Here is a 19,229-nt window from a genome sequence, read left to right as displayed (position 1 = left end):
GACGCCACGGGCACACGGATACGCTGGAGCCAGAGAGACGGCGGTGTCTGCGGGGACACTGTGGGCACAGGGATATCTCAGTGTGGCTGTGGGGACACTGAGGACACAGCGGTGCCTGCGCGGGGCTGCGACGAGGACACACTTCCCCGACCACCATGGCGGCACCCCCACCCCCGGCCGCGCCCCGCCGCCCCCAGCGGGCATGCGCGACGGGGCCGCTCCCTCGCGCTGGCTCTCTCCCCACCCCGCCCGCCCCTTCTCGCCGTGCAGCACCACGGCCAGCGCCCGCGCGCGTGGGGCGGGGCGAGGCGGGGCGGCGCGGGGGCGCGCGCGCGCGGGCGCGGCGGCGAGCGCAGCCGGAGCCGGAGCCGGAGCCGGGGCAGAGCCGCGCCGAGCCGAGCGGAGCGGAGCCAGCGCAGCCCAAAGCCGGCCCGGCCCCGGCCGAGCCCAGCCGCCGCCGCGATGCTGGACCCGTCGTCCAGCGAGGAGGAGTCGGAGGAGCTGGTGGAGGAGGAGAGCGGGAAGGAGCCGCTGGCGCCCGCCGCGGCGCGGCTCTCGCCCAGCCGCCCCGGGGAGGGCCCGGGCGGCGGCGGCGGTGCCGGCGGCGGTGGCAGCAGCAGCGGGGGGCTGCAGCCGGGCGGGCGCGGCGGTGGCGCGGCTCGGCCCGCCAGCCCCAGCCCCTCGGTGGCCAGCGAGAAGGAGAAGGACGAGCTGGAGCGGCTGCAGCGGGAGGAGGAGGAGAGGAAGAGGAAGCTGCAGCTCTACGTCTTCGTCATGCGCTGCATCGCCTACCCCTTCAACGCCAAGCAGCCCACCGACATGGCCCGCCGGCAGCAGAAGGTACGGCCGCGGGGGCTGCCCGCCCCGCACGGCCCGGCCTGCACCCCCGCCACCCGCCCCGCCTGCCCCCAGCCCCGGCGCCCTCCTGCCCCACTGCGCGCTCCCCTCAATACCCTCCCGCTCCCGTCCCTGCCTCGCCTCCCGCCTCCATCCCGCTCCCCGGGCCCGCAGCCGCCCGGGCACCCCAAGGGCAATCCTGGTGCAGGGCACCTTGGGCCCGCACGGCTGGGGTTTGCTGGCAGCACCCCCGTCCCGCAGTCGCCCCTCCGCGCTGCTCCCCGCCATGGTCTCCCGCCAACATATGGCATCGCTTTTAGTTACGCAACGTCGGGATTCAGGAACTTTGGGATGTTGGCCATGTAAAGGTTGTCAAAAGGAGAGAAGTGGGTTACGTTGCTGGAAAACACCAGGCGCATGCCCTTGCCTCCTGCAAAGGGACTTGGCAACTCCGTACTCGCTGCAAAGTTCGCTTAACTGGGAGTGCCGGCACTGACTTGGGGAGTTACCGAGTCTCATTTCAACTTCTTGCAAATGTTTATGCGTGGTGAGTTCCCTGATGCCGGCTTCCCAGCAAAACGTGGCAGCAGAGCTTTGCAATGAAGTCGCTGCCACAATCCTGACTCTTCCTCCCTAAGCGCGTCACCGCGGCAGGGCCGTGTGCTGCTCTGGGCAGAGGCTCCTCACCTGGGCTCCCCATCCCAAGCAGCTCTCTTGGAGATTGTTTCTCCACCAAGACATGAGCTCATGGGCCAGGGCAGAAATTAAGTTTCCCCAGGATGTGGAGATGGACGCCTTTCAGACACATGCAGCCAACTTTTTTCCCTGTGGCAGCCAGAGTTAGGTCCGTGATGGGACGTAGTTGTCTGGAACGGCTGGCCAGTTTTTTTCCCCATTTTCAGTTGAGTTTCTTAGACTGCTGTTTTAGCCTTGATACCATTCTGTGTTCACAAATGACCTTTACAAATCAGGCAGACTCCTGGATGTATTGATGCAAACGACATTCAGTTCTGCTACACCACAGGACTATTATTAGTCATTGCAACATACGGAGGTAGGAAAGTGTATCCGTACTGCATGTAGTTTAAAGGCAATATAGGACAATCTGGTGTTGCTGGAAGGTTGAATGATCTGCTTTTGTTTGCTGAGCAAAGTGCACAGCCGAAGATATAGCTAGGTCTGGAGAAGTTTTAATAGATGTTTTTGCCTACAACCCTTTTTTAGCAGACTGTGGATTTTCAAAATCAGCTTGGTGTTTGTTTCCTGTGCAACTTCTTCACGTTAGAAAAAGATGATGGAATTTAAGTAATTGCTCATTTTGCAGGAATTAAAACAAGCAAACAAGCCTTGCAACTATTTCTCACATAAAAGTGAACTGAGGTTGAAAATGAGTTTTTCCAAAGGAGCAGGCAGAGTCTTAATGGTCTGGAGAAGAGTGTCTGGGAAGAAGGGTGATTCATAGTTTCTGAAATCAAAATACAGTGCTATGAAGGGACAGAAAGAGGGGAGGAAAAGAGAAAAGGGGAAATAAAGTACAGGTGAAACAAAGAAATGAGGAGTAATGAGAAATATTATGAACTGGCAGTGATACTCGAGGGAATGGGGAAGTTACACAGGATCTAGGGAGGAAATAATCCATTCCCTGAAATGAGGAACGTAGGGAAATGCGTCTGGCTTACTAATACGAGTAGCTAAAATAGGTGTGTCTCGGGGGCTTCCCGTCTCCCCTCAAACTTAGCAGTGAGATGGAATTGGGAAAGCTAAATTTAACTTGACAACACATGTCAAATTGAATTCACCCCCTTTAAAGGTGAATTCATTCTGGGTTTTCGTCTTCTGTATATCCATATATTCAGCTGTCACGCAGGCCCCTGGGAGTAAATCCTTGCCCTTTTTCCTTAGCTGGGACTTCTATTAAAGTCAATTCAAGGACTGCCAGAGCCTGGAGTTTGCTGCTGGACTCCATGTGCTCCTCTGCTTTCCTTGCGCATCCCTCTGGGAAAGCCCACCCTTCCTTCTCTGGCTTGAGGGAGGGAGGCTGGAGAGGCTGTGGAGGGAGGCGTTTGATCCACTGCGTGCCTGGATGCCCTGGAGAGGTGAGGGCCTGACCCGCTGCGGTCGCTGCCCGCGGGCAGGACGCCAGGGAGCCTCGCTGGGGCTCAGGTGAGGCCAGGATGCTGCAGCTCCCCGTGGGAGGCATGGGGACCAGCCGGGCTTCATATGGGGCTGCTTGGAGCCCACGCCTGCATCAGGGAGGTGCCGAGCAGCCACCGCAGAGGTGCTTTGGTGGAGCTGTGCAGCAGTGAGGTCTGGTGACCTGTCCCCTGCCCTGCTCAGCAGGTCCTGCCCAGTGCTGGGAGGAACAGGAGGAAAATGAGGTTTGGCTTCACCTGGCCCACAGCACGGGAGATGCTGCCACCTCTGAGCACAGCCCAAGCAGGGTGACCATGTCTTTGCAGGCCAGGCTGTCACCCTGCACAGCAGCTGCCTGGCACAACCCAGCACCTCTGGGTTACCTGATAAGAGTCAGCCTGTCTCCACGGGAGGACCACAGGGCCTGAGATGGGCTGCATGCATGCAGCCCCTGCTGAGCTTCCAGAGCCCGAGCTGCTTCTGTAGCTTCATCATCTTCTTTGCAGTTTTCTCAGAAAAGCAAGCAATTGATTTTGTTGCAGTCACAGCACTGAAGTTCATGCCTGGGCTGAAGATCCCCACAGTACCTCCCCTGAGGTGTGTAATCCTCCCTCCTTGATCCTACAGCGCTGCTGTATCACAGCTGCCTGGTACCCTGAGCCCCAGGGCTGCGTGTTACGCAGCGGTGTACTGCACAGGCACCGCGGGGCGGGTACCGGTTGTGTAGCAGCACGCCTGTGCGTAGTGCTTGGGAGCTGGAAGATGCAGCCTGGTGTTCTACAGCGCTTGTGAACCACCTTGGAATGAAGGGAAGTGTGTACTTCAGATATCTTTCTGTTGCAACAGTAACTTCATGTGGTTTGGTAAATTATAACATATATGAGAGCGAAGAGAGCAGTGGAGATGTGTGAGTGAACGGTATAGCCGGGTATATACTGCACATGGGCATGACAGTGTTGCTTGTTTACACCAGTAACAAACTCTATTTCAGATTTCAAGATGAATTCAAGTAAATGCCACTCAGAGCCGGTATTTTTCTGATACTAACACATCAGAAATTTCAGCAACAGAGTAAAAATTAGTTTTTAGATCAGTGTGTTCAAGCCTACACCTCTGCTTCAGGTTTATCTTCATGTTTACATGGTAAGGCTTCACTTGAGTAACTACACATCTGTCTACCTGTAAATTCTTTTATTTACATCTCACTAGCATTGTTTCCTAAGGGGAAAAAAAAAAGTCGTCTTAGAAGGCTGCCTGTGCCGTCTTACTTCCTTCTTGGATTTCTTTTTTAAGCCACTGCTGAATTCCAGGCGCATTTGACAGTGGTCTGCAAGATACTCATCTTTTAAAAGCTTGGTGGAGATTGGGAGATCTGTATTTATCTCCTACCCCAGGTGGGAGGAAGGTGGCAGTGTGCAGGCAGCCCTTACTAGACACTCGGGAATCTAAGCAAAAGACCTACTGGATGCCTGGCAGGGCAGAAAAGCTCTGTCAGAGCTCGCACCTCGCCGGACACCGAAGGCTTCAGCTTGGCGATGCAGCTTAGGAGGAAAGCAGCTTTGCCAGCTCTGTTGCTCTTAGAACACCGTGTTTTAGTACCGCAGATGGCACTTAGCTTGGTAATTGCTTGCCCAGGATGTATTTAGTCTTTTCTCTAGCTCATGCTGACTTGTTGGAAGTGGAGTTGAGAGAACCATACATCCTCTGTGCCTCTCCCCACGTGAGCCCAACTGTCTGGAGCCTTTAGGAGGAGAGCTCAGCCGGCAGCCCAGGAAAGCCGGGCAACGTGTGTGTCTCTGTAGTGATGCAGGCCGAGCACCCTTGGATGGGGGTTATACCTCTTGCTAAATTCCTCCAAAACACAGCAGCCAAAAGGCACACTGCAACCCAGGAATTGCCATTTGCTCATTCAAAACATCATAAACTCAGAGATTCTCTCCAGATTATCACCAGCCCCTTGAAAACACTGGTTGGGAGAGGGGCAGCAGGAGGAACTCGTTAGGAGATAAAATGTGGAGTGCATGTTAGGTCAGGCATCTCTGCAGCTGTGGTTGCTATCACCTGTTTTCCATCACTGCTTTTCCTCCCCGCAGAACGAGGGAGCAGGCAGGCAGCACGTGGGAGAGTAAATCAGTTCCCAGCGGGATAAATGCGGGATGAAAAAAGTTCCAGCTTAGTTGCAGATTACCGGAGCTGCTCCTGGGAGAAGTGGCTTGTGATTCGGGTCCTTGTGTAAGCCTGTGGGATGACGTCGGGTGCTTTAGCAAAATTCTCAGTCAAATTCAGCAAAGCGCTTAAGCTTGTGCTTTGCTGAATGGTGATTGATTTAAACGTGGTGCTTAATGCGGAACAGGTGCGAGGGATCGGAAACTCTGCTAAATTTGTTACGATGCATCTTAAAACTTCAAATTTCTGCCAGTTTGGCATGCATGCAGATACTACAACAGTTAGGAATACAGTAGAGCTAATGCAGCCTTCCAAATAATCACATACTTCTTCCCTATCATGGGTTGGGTTGTTACTCTCAAATTTACACAAGTTCTCTCTTAAAACCACCGACACATTGTTCTTCTGGGACACACTGTGACTCAGGTGGTGTTGGGACTTGTTTTAGCAGCTTTCTGCTGCAGGAACTGTGATTTTTATGGTCAGATTCTGCCTTGCTAGCCCCAAGAAACCCTTGGAGGTGTGGTTACCTCAGCTTTGCAGAACAGGAGAGGTAAAGGTGATGCTCTGCTTGTTTTCTCTCTGTTCCTCAGTGGCTCTCTAGTGCTGTTTAAGAAGGAGATGCAAGGTCCAGGCCAGTCTTAAGCGTGAGCTGGACCCCATGCAGAGCTCTGTAGTTGCAGCAAAGCTTGCAAGATAATTATTAGAGCTATGCCCATAAAAACCTGGAGGAGTAGTCTGGGGCTGCCTTCGTCGCTTGGCTGGCTCAGCGTGGGCATCGGCCACTGCCACCAGCAGATGAGAGCTGTGTGTGTGGCCGGGCTCTCGGCTAGGGCTGGCCCTGGGTCGGCTCTGTGCTAACCCCGAAGATGAGCCTGCCCGCGTTTCAGTGCTGCTTGGAGAGCATCACCGTGGGGGAGGAGGTCTGGCACGTCTGAGGTGCAGTGTTCCTTAGCGGCGTGGAGCGCAGAATGTGGTCGTCATGCTCAAATTGTCTGGAATCTGCAGAAAATGGTTATTTTCAGTTAAAACACTTATAATTTATTTTGCCAGTGCCTTATCTTAATTTAATTCTAGCAGATATTAAATATTTGTCGTACTTTGGCTATTTATATACTTGCAGCTTATTGGATTGGGAACTAGGTAATTAAATAGGCTGTGAGCTTGGTCTTTGGCTGTTGTAAAACTTCGCAGTTCCTGATCCGTAGCCCGGTGATTCAGTTACTGTGGGTGGCACCTCTTGGACCAGAGATGTTGTGAACTAAGAGTGGGGAAGACTCACCAGATTGTGCAGCCCCAACCCCTGCTAGAGCCCGCCGTTTCCAAAAGGTATTTATGGCCTCACTTTACGTAGTCTAGACGCTCTCCCTGAAGCACTTTGCCTTTTGCACAATTTGTAATTCCTTCTGCTGAATGGTGAGTCACTCGGTCTCCATTCATCTAAGCGGGAAGCGGTCAGCAAGTCATTTCCCTGTGTAATTTTTTGTTAGCTGGAGAAGTATTTAATTTGTTTTTAGTGCGGTTTAGCAGCAAGAACCCAGCCATCAGAACCCTGCTACTAGCAGTGAATGCATACAAACCCCATACAGCTCTGTTGATGCTTTAGTCCAGGGGGGTACAAGGAAAACACCCTATTTCTATTTAATTATGTAAACCTGATCGGTATGTTAAGACCAATCAGTAAAGCTGTTCCTTGGTTGGTGTTGATGTGAATTTGGCTAGTGAGCCCTAGCAGTGCCAGGTTTCGTCCACAAAGTGATATCTAGGAACTGTGTATAGTTTAGTGTGTCTTTAAAAACTAAGACTAATTAAAACAATGGAGTTCCCTGAAAACAGCAGATGAGGGAACTTTCCCTGGTGGTGAGCAAGTCCTCTCTGTTTGTCACCCAGGAGGATGGGTAGCTCCTCAGAGGTGGGGTTTGATGGGTGGCCCTCAAAGGTCTTGCCTTCCTGGAAAGAGAGCAGGGTGAGGTGCAAGGGAAGGTGAAACTTTGCTCCCTGGTTCTCAGAGAGCATCGTGCAGGCACAGGAGGACAAGCAGAGCTCATCCCCTTGCCTTGGCCACTCCATACGGCAAGTGGCACCACCAGCTCCCAGCAGGTCAGAAGTGGGCCACCCTCCTACTAGGGCATGCTTTGAGGTCCGGCAGCAGGGTCCAGCTGTGTCTTCATGAGGGTGGGAGAGGAGAGATGCAAGAGATGGCAGCTTCCTGGGGAGTTTCCCTGTGTCATTACCTTGTAGGAACTGGAAAAAATACATGTTTGATGTGAACAACTGAAATTGTTGTTTGCAAAGGTGCTTTTAGTGATAATATTTGGTATTGTTTGTCTGTGATTCAGGCTGGTAGTCAGATGTTTTCTAGAATTTAAACACCTGAGTCAAAATGTCATGCAAATGTTTATTCAGCTTGTGGTAAGCGACGCTGTGTTTGTAGCTTTCATAGTTCAAAACATGTCTGTCTACCACACAGTAAGGTTGGGAGCTTGGACTTTCAGTAGCACGAGGTATATAATGACCCTTGTGAGGGGATATTAGTACAGGTCACCTCCAGCCTGGAGGGGCTGGAAAACTGCCCCTATGCACAACTCGATGACTCGGGCCACACAACTCAATTACTTCACCTATGTGATTCAGGACAGCCGTGTGACCACGACCGTTCCAGTGCTGAGCGTCTGCCCGTACCCAAATTTTAGTGTTTGATAAAGAAACTTAATGAAATCTAGATGGGCTGATGCCACAACGCGTTTGTGCAAATACCCTGGCAAACAGGACTGCCCACTGATGGTCCAGCAGTGGGCTTTCATGATCTCATGTATGAAAATAGGGTGATGTTCACCAAAGGGCAGGGTGCTCTTTGTCTTCAGAATATGAGACAGCCTTCAGGTTTTTGTTTGTAGACCCCTTGTATACACCTTCCACTCCCTTTTGAGTGGGATTTACAGCCACACTCAGTGATTTCGGATGAGAACCAGGTATGAACTGGATCTGGTCCTGTACAAGCATGGAGCAGAGTGACTGTTTGTCTTCAGTCTGGGGAAGGATCTTGAGGGGGGAAAACCTCAAACTTTCTGGTAGTGGAAAAGAGGAACTTGGTTTGGGTGCTGTCATTGCCTAATGTACTTCTGCAGGAGAAAGAAGCCCTGCATCCAGAGCAGCCGCAGCACCACGCCGTGCACAAGTTCAGCTCTGTCACTCCGAGTAGGACTCGAAGGAGATGGTTTGGCTCTCAGTTACCTGTCTGGTGCAGGGGAGGAAAGTCATAGAGAGGAAAGGCCAATTTCCAGACTCACACCCTGAGGAAGTACTGATAGGAGAAGCTATTTGTTAAGAAATGTCTTATTGAAACAGTCTCACACGTTGCCTTGTGAAGAGCATCGGCAGTGTCTGCTGTAGCATCTGAATTTGATCCCGAGCGCCCACTGAGCTGGAGAGGATGGCACTGGGAGTTCGCAGATCCTGTAAGTTTGTAGTAAACACTGATGTTTATTAGTTGCAACGCGTGTTTGCAGTCGATGAGGTCCACCGGGCACGCCGACTCCTGTGGGAAGCAATTCTCCCTTCCCTGGGGAATTTATCATGTTACCAGTTCAAGTGATGCTAAGCAAGCTAAGGTACAGAACGCTGTGTGCTGGGGTGCAGGATTTTACCAACTTAAGCGCCTCAACATGTGGCCACAGCCTTCCCCACCTCCGCGCCACAGGGACACAGCTCCTTGCTTTCCTTGGAACCACTCGGAGAGGGGCCGCGCTTTGTCTGTTTCGGGAGGGATGCAGGTGTGCATGCACGAGGGTCGTTTTGGAGCCCAGGGAGTCACAGCTGATGTACAGGCTCCATGTGGGAACAGGAGCAGACAAGCTGCTTGGCTGGTGGCACCCTGGTGAGATGAAGGGACTTGGGTTTGGTGTTTGGCTGTCAGAGGGCACGTAAGCCGATGCTCCTAAATACAGCACCATGCTCACTGGAGTGAGATACGATGTCAGTTCAACAAGGAGGCAGATTTGGGGTCAAAAACTTATTTTTTCTTCCTTTAAAGAGAACGCATTTTCCTGTACATGACTGCACTGTTCGTTCTACCATCCACCTCACTTCAACTGGTGCTTTGCTTGGAAACAAACTCTTATCCCAAGGAGAGATTTAGGGGAACCCTTTCCAGCCAGTTGGCCAAGTAAACCAAAATACTGCAAAGGCATTTGGGGAAGAGGTTTCTGGGCTTGCTCTGTCCAACCTTGGCATGTGGCTGGCCGAGGTGGCTGTGGAAGGGAGAAGCTTCCACAGCCAGCCAAACGTGCGCCCCTCGGCGCTCCCCTCGGATGTCCCTGTCCGATGGGTGGGGGCCAGGAAGGAGAGGGGTTCAAGCATTATGTTTTAGGCACAGAAAATACCGGATTATTTGGGAGCAATTAAGTGAAGCTGTTCAGAAGTTCTGTTGGAACTGCTGTTGATGCTGACAGGGGCTAGCTTTTGTAAGAAGGGGATTTTGCTTTGCCTGGTGCGCTATGGGGAGGGTCAGCTGCTCTCGCACCTCAGCAGCAGAGGATTTAGGCTGCTGGAAGGTGATGCAGGCACCATACAAGCAGAACATCAAGCAAAAGGCAAATTTCATCTAAGATGCCTAATATCCTTTCCCAGTTCAGCGAGAGGGCACAAATGCTTTACGTGTTGCACACACCGAGTTTGCTTTTACTGCCGACGCCCCTAGATTTCCCCTCCCTCTGAGCAGACTGCTCCCACCCTTCTTGCAACCAGAGATGACAGACTCATCGGTGCCTCGGAAGGAAGCTAATGGGGTGACGCAGCGGGAGCCAGCTGCTTTGCTACCTGCATGGTGACAATGCAAGGATGAAGGAAGGACACAGCCAGCACTTCTTCAGCCACGTGGCGTGACCCGCCAGCGGTACGTGCCGCAAAAACCAGCGCTGTGCCTCCCATCCCCAGCACCGCAGACCACCCTCTGCCAGCGAGACCTCTAGGCAGAAGCCATCTGCTGCTGTTATCTGGGGACGTGCAGCTGTCTGAGCTGCACGGGGTTGTTTTCTGGTGCATAGCCAAGAGCTAGCTGGAGTTAGGACTGCAGAGACTTTGTGTGTGCTCAGTCATTCGCGAGGGCAGAGCAGCTCCCAAGCGTGAATCGATGCTGATGCTCTGCGGTGGGAAGGAATGGGGAGCTGGGAAGGGCAGCAGGCCTGGCTGAGGGAGTTTGGAGCTGGGAAGTGGCAGCTTTGCTCCTTCCCTTTTTCTGGGCTTTGGTACTTCAGTTTGCAAATTTTCCCTCTCCAGAAGGGTTTCTGTGAAGCAGTCGGGGTGGGGAGTGGCTGTGTTTTCCATCTGCCATTTGCTTTGCAGCAGGCATGGCCTGGGGCCCTGCAGAAATGGTGCATAATAGTACTTTTCTAGCTATCCCAGGAGAGAACTGATGTCCTCCAAAAACTCAAGTTGATCATGTAGTGGTGGTTTATATTGGCCAGGGATCTACCCAGTATGATTTGTGCTCGTTGGCGGGTTCCCTGGACTTCGGTGATGCTTTCTGCTCTTAATGATGTTGACTGCAATGCTGCAAAGACTCTGCCCCTACTTTCAGCTGGGATCTCATGGCTTTTATCTGCTCTGAGGGCTCCTTTTTTCTCAGGAGCTCTCGTGGCACATTCCCCCACGGCCTGAGCTGTGTGCCTGGCAGGGAGAGGGCCTCGCGTCAGTCAGTGCATTTGCTCCAGCCTAGCTGGCCTGGGGAGGGAAGGCTGGGCAGGGAATGCCATCGGGGAGCTTGTTCTTTAAACACTGACCTAGCTGCTTGCACTGGCTACCATGAGCCTGTACCGACAAGGCACGGGCATCCCCTGAGGGGTTACAGCAGCCCGGGGGAGAGGGTGTCTGCGGAGCGGTCGCACTCCTCGCTGCGGAGCGGAGCGAGCACACCTGAGGCACAGGTAGGAAACAGAAAGAGCGTGCTGGTGGCAACCTGAGGAGCCTGCTCAAGTGGGTTTGGCATTTGAATTTCACTTTTCAACCTCTCTTTTTGCTTGCTGTTAAATGCTGTTACAGGTGCGCGTGTGCACGTGCGTGTGCAAGGGCGCTGAGCTGAGCAGGGCAGGAGAGCAGCGTCATTAGGGAGTCTCTCCAGCAGCAGCGGCAGCCGCTGAACTGCCTGGGCTCCAGTGCCATGCATGTTCCTGGCTGGCATAAAATGGATGTTTCTTTCTAAAGCTATTTTGAAACTCTGCTGATGACCTTTTATTTGGTATTCCTCAAGTTCAGAACTCCAAAGCCTCCATTGTAAAGCTCCTGCTTGGTGTTTATTTCATGTAGAGCGATGCGTGTGTGATAGAAATTCTTCCTGTGATCTCATCTCTCTGTAAATTATGTTCTCTCAGCTTCTGTCTCACACCAGAATATTCCTGTCTGTTCAGAATTCACCCCAAAAGTGAATCAGATCCCGCTGAGCGGGACAGTCTTCCCACCACCTATTTATAGTGTGTGCAATTACCCTCCACGCATCTCAGAACTCTAATTACCTTTTTATTGCTGTTTAGCAGTGTGTTAAAGGTTTTTGAATGCTCATGCCTTGTTTTCTCATTAGCTCTATTTATTCCTCCTCTGGCACCCTTCCTCAACCTCGTCAAATTTAGCATCTTCTCTTTGCCGTCAGGGCCTTGGGCCACTTCTTACATGTTCTCCTGTGTCCTTTCTCGTGCTGCTGCTCCAGATGCTCTGTGTTCCCCGATCTCGCTCCAACGTGCTGTCGGGGCCCATCTTCTGGAAAAGGCTCAGTGCTTGGTGTGATGCCCTGCCAGCAGTCCCTTTGCTGGGCAGGGTGGCTCAGGCAAGACATATTGGGGTCTCCTAAGGCAGCTGCCTTCTGTCAGGCAGGGCTGGTTAGCGTGGCGAGGCTGCCAGGGAAATTAGGGGCAGGTACACGATCCGAGAATGGGGAGCAATGGTTAAGAGTCTGGAAAGGAGCTGATAACAGGGACTGGGTAAGCAAAGCAGGAGGCAGGCACTGTGGCCTGAGATCCCCTGCATGGATTTGTTTTGGCAGGATGGCCCAGGAGCTGCTGCATCGCCAGCGGTCCCCACGTGGCACAGCCCCTCTCTAAAGACACTGTTTTGGACTGGGGGCACTTACTGGTATCACTGGGATTGCGTTTTTAATGCTTCATGTGCACCCTGTACCTGTTTTCACCTATCTGCTCTCTCTGATGGCTGTGACAATGTTTGTGCTTGTACAGCATCTGGCACCCTGGGTGGATAAATGGGAGCAAGCAGTGGCCGGGGTTTGTCTCTCATAGTCTCTGAGAGCAAAGTCCTTTTCAATGTTATTTGCTTAATGTTTTAGCCTTGTTGTGTGGCATTTCCATGGCTTGAATAATTTAATTATCCCCCGAGCTGCTTGCTTGCTCACAGTTGTCCAGGACTTTATTGCCCTCCTCTTGTGTATCGAGGAGCCTACACAACTCTGAATCATCAGTAAATGTAATCACAATGCTTGATGTTTGTTTTTCCAGGTCCATAATACGTGCAATAAATGAAACTGGTCTTAATACCAATCTGTGCGTCCTCTTTCAACACCTGTTATGTTCCGAAACGCTTCCTCGTTGCATACGGCCCTGCCATTCAATCTTAATAGCATTTGTGTTGACCAGAGAGATTAATATTTTATGTAAAACTGTATCAAAAGCTTTCTCACCCTATAGGTAATTTATGGCCAGAGCTTGCCTCCAGCAGCCTTAGTGCATCTGCTAAGCATGGTGTTGGCTTGGCGAGGGCTTGGTGACTGGGCTGAGTTAAACAGCCTGTGGCGCTCTGCAAGTGGTGGGCTCGGGACAGGCGAGTGCACTGTGCTCCCTGCCTGCATCCCTGCCTGCATCCCTGCCTGCGACTCAGTGGTGCTTGCGACGCGGGCTGTGCAGCACTGCCCTAGCCTGGCATCCTCACCAGTGGGCTCCAGCTGGCTGCAGGGGTTTATTAGTCAAAGAGAAAATTACTGAACTGAAGCAGAGACCAGAGCTCCCTGGTCTCAGAGGGAGTTTGCTGTTTCAGGTTTCTTGTGCTCCCAGGTGAAGGCAGAGGCAGAGGCAGGCAGCTTGGGCGCTGGCTGGGGGCTTGGGTTTGGGCGAGGTTACAGGCTCAGCTCCCTGCTCCCTCCTTCACAAGCTCACGCAATTCTCCAGGTCTTTCTCAAGCTGCCACCAATCAAAAGGTGATGAAAATATTTCTCTTTCCTCCATAGAGCACTGGAAGACGGTGAAAGCTTATGAGATGCTGAGTTAATTGCTTAGTACAGGATGCGCGGGTCCCTGGGAGCACCAGGACTGGATTGTGTGAGAGTGGCCATGTTGTAGCGCACTGAGCATCCACAGGCTGCCCCTTCTACAGCTGCTCCCTCTTATAAGACAATAATAGTCTTGCATTATTCATGTTTACAAGTTGTATGCACTGGATGATAAAAGGAGCCAATGTTTAATTTACACATGGGCTTCATATAGATCTTACCGACTCTATGCGCTATAGCTGTGCACCAGTTCCTCCTCTCTCTTTGCGTTTGGGAAGGTGAGCAGCAGGCTGCCTGGTGTTCCCGTATGCAGGGGAGCGCATGGCTTGCCTGCAGCTCTCTCCTCTGCCATCTCCTGAGCTTGTCACGGGTGCTGCCGTCCTTCAGGAGGGTGCAGCAGGGAGAATTGCACTGTAGTGCAGAAGCAGGACAGGAAAATCTTCAGCCTTATTGCTCCACTTTTTTCTTTCCTTTTTAATGCTCTCAAAACCCAACTGTTGTATGAAGGGAAGGCAGCCTGGAGCGCTGAGCCTGGTTTTGCATGGCTGGGAGCCTGCGAAGCACGGCTCTGCTCCAGGCGGGCTCTCCGGATGCACATGCATGTGCTCCGCCTGCCCTTGCTTAGGGCGTGCTCGGTGCAAACCACGGCCTCCAGATCTTTGTCCTGTGGTGATGGCTAAGGCTTGCAGGAAAAACCAAAATGGGACTCGCCAGAGATGGGGGTTTAAACTAGCATAGCAGCTCACCTGCCCACTCTAAGCACATACAAGCACATAGAAGAGTGGGACCCCTAGTTCTTTCCTATCAGCCAAACACGGAAGGTTCAGCGGCCAGCCAGAAGCAGATGGCTTGCTATTTCTGTGCCCTTTGGTTTGATTGCTGCAGGTCTGGGAGGGAGTTACAGCTGCTCCAGTAGTGTGCAAATCGCCTCCATTTATCTTGTGGTGTTACGCCTCCGTGATGTCAGACAGCCCCTTTACGTTGCGTATATGTTCAGACTAAGCAGATCGCGGTGTTTTTTCCTTTAAAAACTAATGATGAAAGATGACACTATAAGTGAATTTTTTTCTTTTTTTTTCTTTAAGCAATTGTTTCATTTGCTGTCTAACCCTCATGCTAATGCCTTGCTGTGGCTCAGGAGAACAGATGTGCCTTTTGAATTTTTTTTTTCCTACCTAGACAGAATCATCATCATCTTTTACAGCTTCGCAGTGCTGTGACCTATATTCAAGGTGAAACTTGTAATAAATATTTGCTTTGAGAGGGAGGCACAACTGTGTTTTTGAGAAGATTAAGGCCTGTCAGGCAGCAACCCTCATTTCAATTAGACATCAAAATGCAAATCATTCAGGCTTCAGAGTATGTCAAGGTGAGAGCAGAAAGGACTTTAATCCATTCTGAGATTAAGTTGAAAGCCTTGTGTGCTTTAATTGTTCTTGGTCAATTATGCTGGCTAGGAATGGTGTGGGGGTAAGTAAAAGTTGTGCAGGAAAACCCTTCAATTATATTTTTGTCATGTGTTAAAAGGCTTGCTGGCTACATGTAGTACTTGCTGGCTCAAAGGACTGTCATCCCTGAAATGACAGAAAAATGACTCTGAAAGTTGTGGCTGTAATGATGGCTCCCCTGATTTTAATGTCTCTATTATTATTTATTCATTTTTGCATGGGGTATTAGCAGGTAAGTGGTATGTGAGCTGGGCTGCAGTTTGCCTGACTTGGGCTGCAGTTTTGGGTTAGCATCTTTGCATTGCATCTGGGGTACACCGTGAGAGGCTGTCGGGTGTGCTCTTAAGTCTTGCCATCTGCCTCGTGATGCTGCTGGCTCTATGCATTTTGACCAGAAAAGCAACGACAACAACAAAACCTAGAAGTTTTTTAAGGCTGATGTTGTGGAGGTGCATCCTGGTTTGGGCATCCCAGCCAGCAAGGTTTCTCTAAATTGCCTCTTGGTGCTTTTGGTTAAATCGGCTTCTTTCATGGGGACAATCTTAAAAACACCAGGCACTTTCTTAAAGCAAGAAAAAGAAGGCAGGTGCAACATGGGTGCTACAACTGGACCTCCCCAGGTGACCTGTGGGACCAGCCAGCCCTGCATAACCAACCCTGGTCCCTGTCCTGGCCAAGAGCTGGGGTTGCTGTGCAAACACTGATTGCGGGATGGCAGGAGCTGGTGGCAGCTCCTCTGGATGCTCCGTGGCTTGGATGGGGCAGCGATACTGAGCGGGGCCACAGCCAGAAGTCACTGAGCATCAGCATCACTAAATAGCAGGACTCGGGGTTTTCCCCGTGATGCTGGTGCCTTTAGAAGAGATGGTGCCTGCAGCCAAGAGCACAGTTTACTAAAGCAGAAAGGAGCACGTTAGCCTCAGGAGTTTGGGGGCTGGAGGGAGGAATTGCCCACACGGATGCTTGGTACGGATCGGGTAGGTGCTTGGGAGGCTTTACTGGCTTTGAAAGGGTAAATCAGAGAGCTCGGGTAGTGGGAAGGCTCTGAAATATTTAAATTCTCTCTGCTTGAAGAGATAAGTTACAGTTTAGGAAAATGTAAGGTAAATGAAAGATGGTGTTTTCACTCTCCAGTCTTTCTCCTTTTCATGTATCTGCTTCTCCTTCTGGCTTCTCAGCAAACATTAATGAAAAATATTGGGGGTGAGAACCAGCAAAAAACAACTTGTCCCTGTTGAAACCATGTGTACAAGGTCGTAGCTGTTTATGTAGCAAATCTCACAGGACTTGAAAAATGTCCTTGGTGTCATCTTGTGCAATTTATCAGGGGTGTTTATGGAGTCACAGCACTACTTTGCACCAGAGATGACAACCATGCGCTATGGTTGTACATCGTGCCTCTTTTTGTACCCGGCTTGGATGACTAGGATTTGTAGATACAAGGCTCATAAGCTCAATGAAAAAATATCAGAAATGTGGATTATGCAGCTATTTTCATAGCAAAACACTTAATTACGGTTGCGTGTAGACTTTGCACTGGAAAAACTGCTGTAGACCGAGAAGCTATATAAATGTCTGTGTCCTCGGGAGCTGGACCTTGCCTGAAGGATGTTTGCAGGCACCCACCCCACATCACCCCCTTCCCGAGGCTGCTGAGCAGCCGCCGAGTCCCCTGTGGCTGGCAGGTCTCCTCTGGCCCCGTGGGGTTGGGCTTGTTTTTGCAAGGCAGACCTGGGCACCGCTCCTGGGAGCTGCTGGGAGTCGGGGACCGAGCCGAGGTGGGAAGGGCTGCACGCAGGGAGGCAGAGGCAAGGGAACAACCTTCTGCATCACGCGGGCTGCTGCTGAATCACTGTTTACGCTGTTTCTGTACCTGCTGGCTCGATGCATGGAAATAGGGTACCTCTATTTTTAGCTGTTACCTTGTGCATTCATGCACACAGATGCTGAAATTAGACTTTTTGTGATGGGAGCAGTTTCTACACTACACGGGGGAAAGTGTTTCAGAGTTGTTGCACAGTAATGATTTCCTATTTCTTCCCTTCCTAACATCATTTCCACGAGATGAGAGTGGGGAAGAGCTGTTTGCTTTGTGTAGTAGTAAAGTAGCGTGGGATGGACCTGAGTGCCTCGGAGCTGCTTCTCCCATCGGTGCCTTCCTGCCCTGCTGCCTTTGTGGCACTAGAATTGCAGCTGCCAGATTCTGTTCCATATCCTGCTGGCTTCCTTTGCCCTCTCCTTTAGAGCTGATCTGGTACCTAAATATGATCTGTCAACTATTGCAGCAGGACGAGGGCCAGACACTATGTCTGGTTTGCTGCTGTCAGTTTTTACTCATCTGTGATTTCTTTTGCCTGTCTTGTTGCTGATGGAGCGATGTTGAGCTGTATCATTAGAGGAGTAGGTCCCAAGGTGAAACCAGCACGTTTGTGTTGGCAGCAGTTGTATGTTGGGTCTTACCTGCTGCTACAGCTGATTGTGCTGCAAAAACAGGCACTGTTTTTGTGTACGAGCTGGGACGTTGAGGTGTGGTAAAGCAGTGACTTGTCCGTGACGAAAAATCCCATTGATTTCACTGGGGGCAAGACCTGGTTTACTTCAACACTGCACAGAGCAGGAGTACAAAGGTGGTTGCTGGTGGAATATTCCAGTGAAAACAAGACTTTCTCATCCTAGTGTATTGGGACTGACAATGACATTTTGGGAAGAGAAGAAATGAAAAGCAAGTGCTCTGCTTTTTAAATGGCTCTGTCATCCGTGTGGCAGCAGCTCTGTCAGGAAAAGGTGGCAGGGGAGACCCTGCTGCTCTTGAATGCTGGGCGAGGTTTGGTGTCGGCTGGTGGGAATCACGGCTTTGACCCCAAGGTCTCTGTAGCGTTGGTTTCGGAGAAGTCTGGTTGCTAAACTGCCATCTCCCAGGTCTCATGTCCTAAACCGCTTGCAGCAGACCCTTGCAGCAGTCCTGCTTTCCTTGCCCAGCTCGCTCAGAGAGTTGATATCCAGAAACTGACATTGCCTCCAACTTCACATTCGTTTATCAAATAACCATTACTGTGCTGTGAGAGTTTGGGAAGCCAGAGAGAATGACTTAGTCATTCTGGTACTCACTCTGGCTCAGCAACGCCTGATGTCTTTTGACTCCTTTGCTGCCCTTCGTCATTACAGTGCATTGGCACCTGTGCCTAGGAGAGTGTGGTGTCTGTGTCAAACCCTCACCGGGTGAGTTCCTCCCCTCATTTCAGGGATATCAGGAGTGAAGCAGTCACTTGCATCGCTGCAGGATAGTTTTCTGCCTCTGGAGCTGCGCATAGAGCTGCTGGACGTTCACTCCTTGCTGCTTGCGTAGCCCTGGCTTTTTCCCGGTATGAAAAAAAAATCTGCTGAATTGTTTTGAAACTTCACAGCAGGAAAGGGCTTTGTTTCCGGTACTCTGTCAAATTTGCCAGCCCAGCCTGTGAGCTGTTTGCCAGAAGTGCACACGTGGGTATAAATGCATTGGCTTCACATGGACTGGTTTTCCGCACATTTGTGGCTGCCCTGCGGAGGGGCATCACCAGTACACTACCCAAGGGTATGGTGGGTACTGAGTGGGAACCCACCCAAACCCCTGGCCCAGGCATTGGAGCGTGGTGCCTCGTATACCCCATGCTTTTGGCACTGTGATGCTGGCATAAAGGGATGTACTCCTCCCCTGTTGTTCCCTCCTTTCTTAGAGAGTACCCGCAGTCTTATGAATATCTCCATAGAGGAGCAGGATTAGAAGTCTATTACTAAGTCTATATTGAAAAACCTGTTTGTTAGGCAGATTTTTCAAAGTTTTTAGAAACAGATGCACAGTACCTCTCTGTTTTGGGGAGAGAAGCACTGAAGGTTTGGGAACTTGATGTCCTTTTTTTCTGAACCCCAAGATGCAAATCTTGTCTCTCCAAGAAAGCCAAGCATCCTGAGGCCAAAACTGCGTGCAGAGAGCCCCAGCTGTCCCCGAGGCTTCGGTCTCCAGGATTATTCAGAGATTTGCAAATCAGAAGGGTGCTGAAACCAGTTGCTTTGAGCTTCGGTGGAAAAGTATTTGATGGTATGTGGTATCTCACGGATAATTTCCCAGGCACCATCCTACATCGACGGTACTTTTCCATCATTGATGCTGGTGGTGGCTGCAGCTCTCTGCTTGGCTTATAGCCATGCTCTTATCTAAGGCACAGAGAAACCAAGGCAAGGAGAAGAGTGGCCGAGCACAACCTGTGTGAGGAAGGTGCTCCCAAATCAGTGCTGGGCTCGCATTCTCTACCCACCGTGTCCGGGGAGATGCCAGCAGCTATACTGGGGATGCTCCGTGTCTGATAAGACGTCACCTATGCCTGTGCAGAGGGCTTGTGGGT

At 51.3% G+C, this 19,229-nt stretch overlaps 1 protein-coding gene across 10 annotated transcripts in view; it reads left to right on the top strand.

Annotated features, from left to right (window-relative positions):
• Nucleotides 1-462: 462 nt before the first annotated feature.
• The window catches only part of CADPS (calcium dependent secretion activator), a 212,558-nt gene continuing 193,791 nt past the window's right edge, over nucleotides 463-19,229 (top strand). For all 10 annotated transcript variants that reach the window (XM_086755865.1, XM_086755861.1, XM_086755864.1 and 7 more), the window contains exon 1: nucleotides 463-840. In XM_086755865.1, coding sequence (XP_086611991.1) covers nucleotides 463-840 — 378 coding nt within the window. The remainder of the gene's footprint in view (nucleotides 841-19,229) is intronic.

This window comes from Chlamydotis macqueenii, chromosome 10 (assembly GCF_036417535.1).
Source record: "Chlamydotis macqueenii isolate bChlMac1 chromosome 10, bChlMac1.mat, whole genome shotgun sequence".
Classification (NCBI taxonomy): domain Eukaryota; kingdom Metazoa; phylum Chordata; class Aves; order Otidiformes; family Otididae; genus Chlamydotis; species Chlamydotis macqueenii.
The sequence above is the reverse complement of the archived record's forward strand: the minus strand, read 5'-3'. Positions and strand labels throughout refer to the sequence as shown.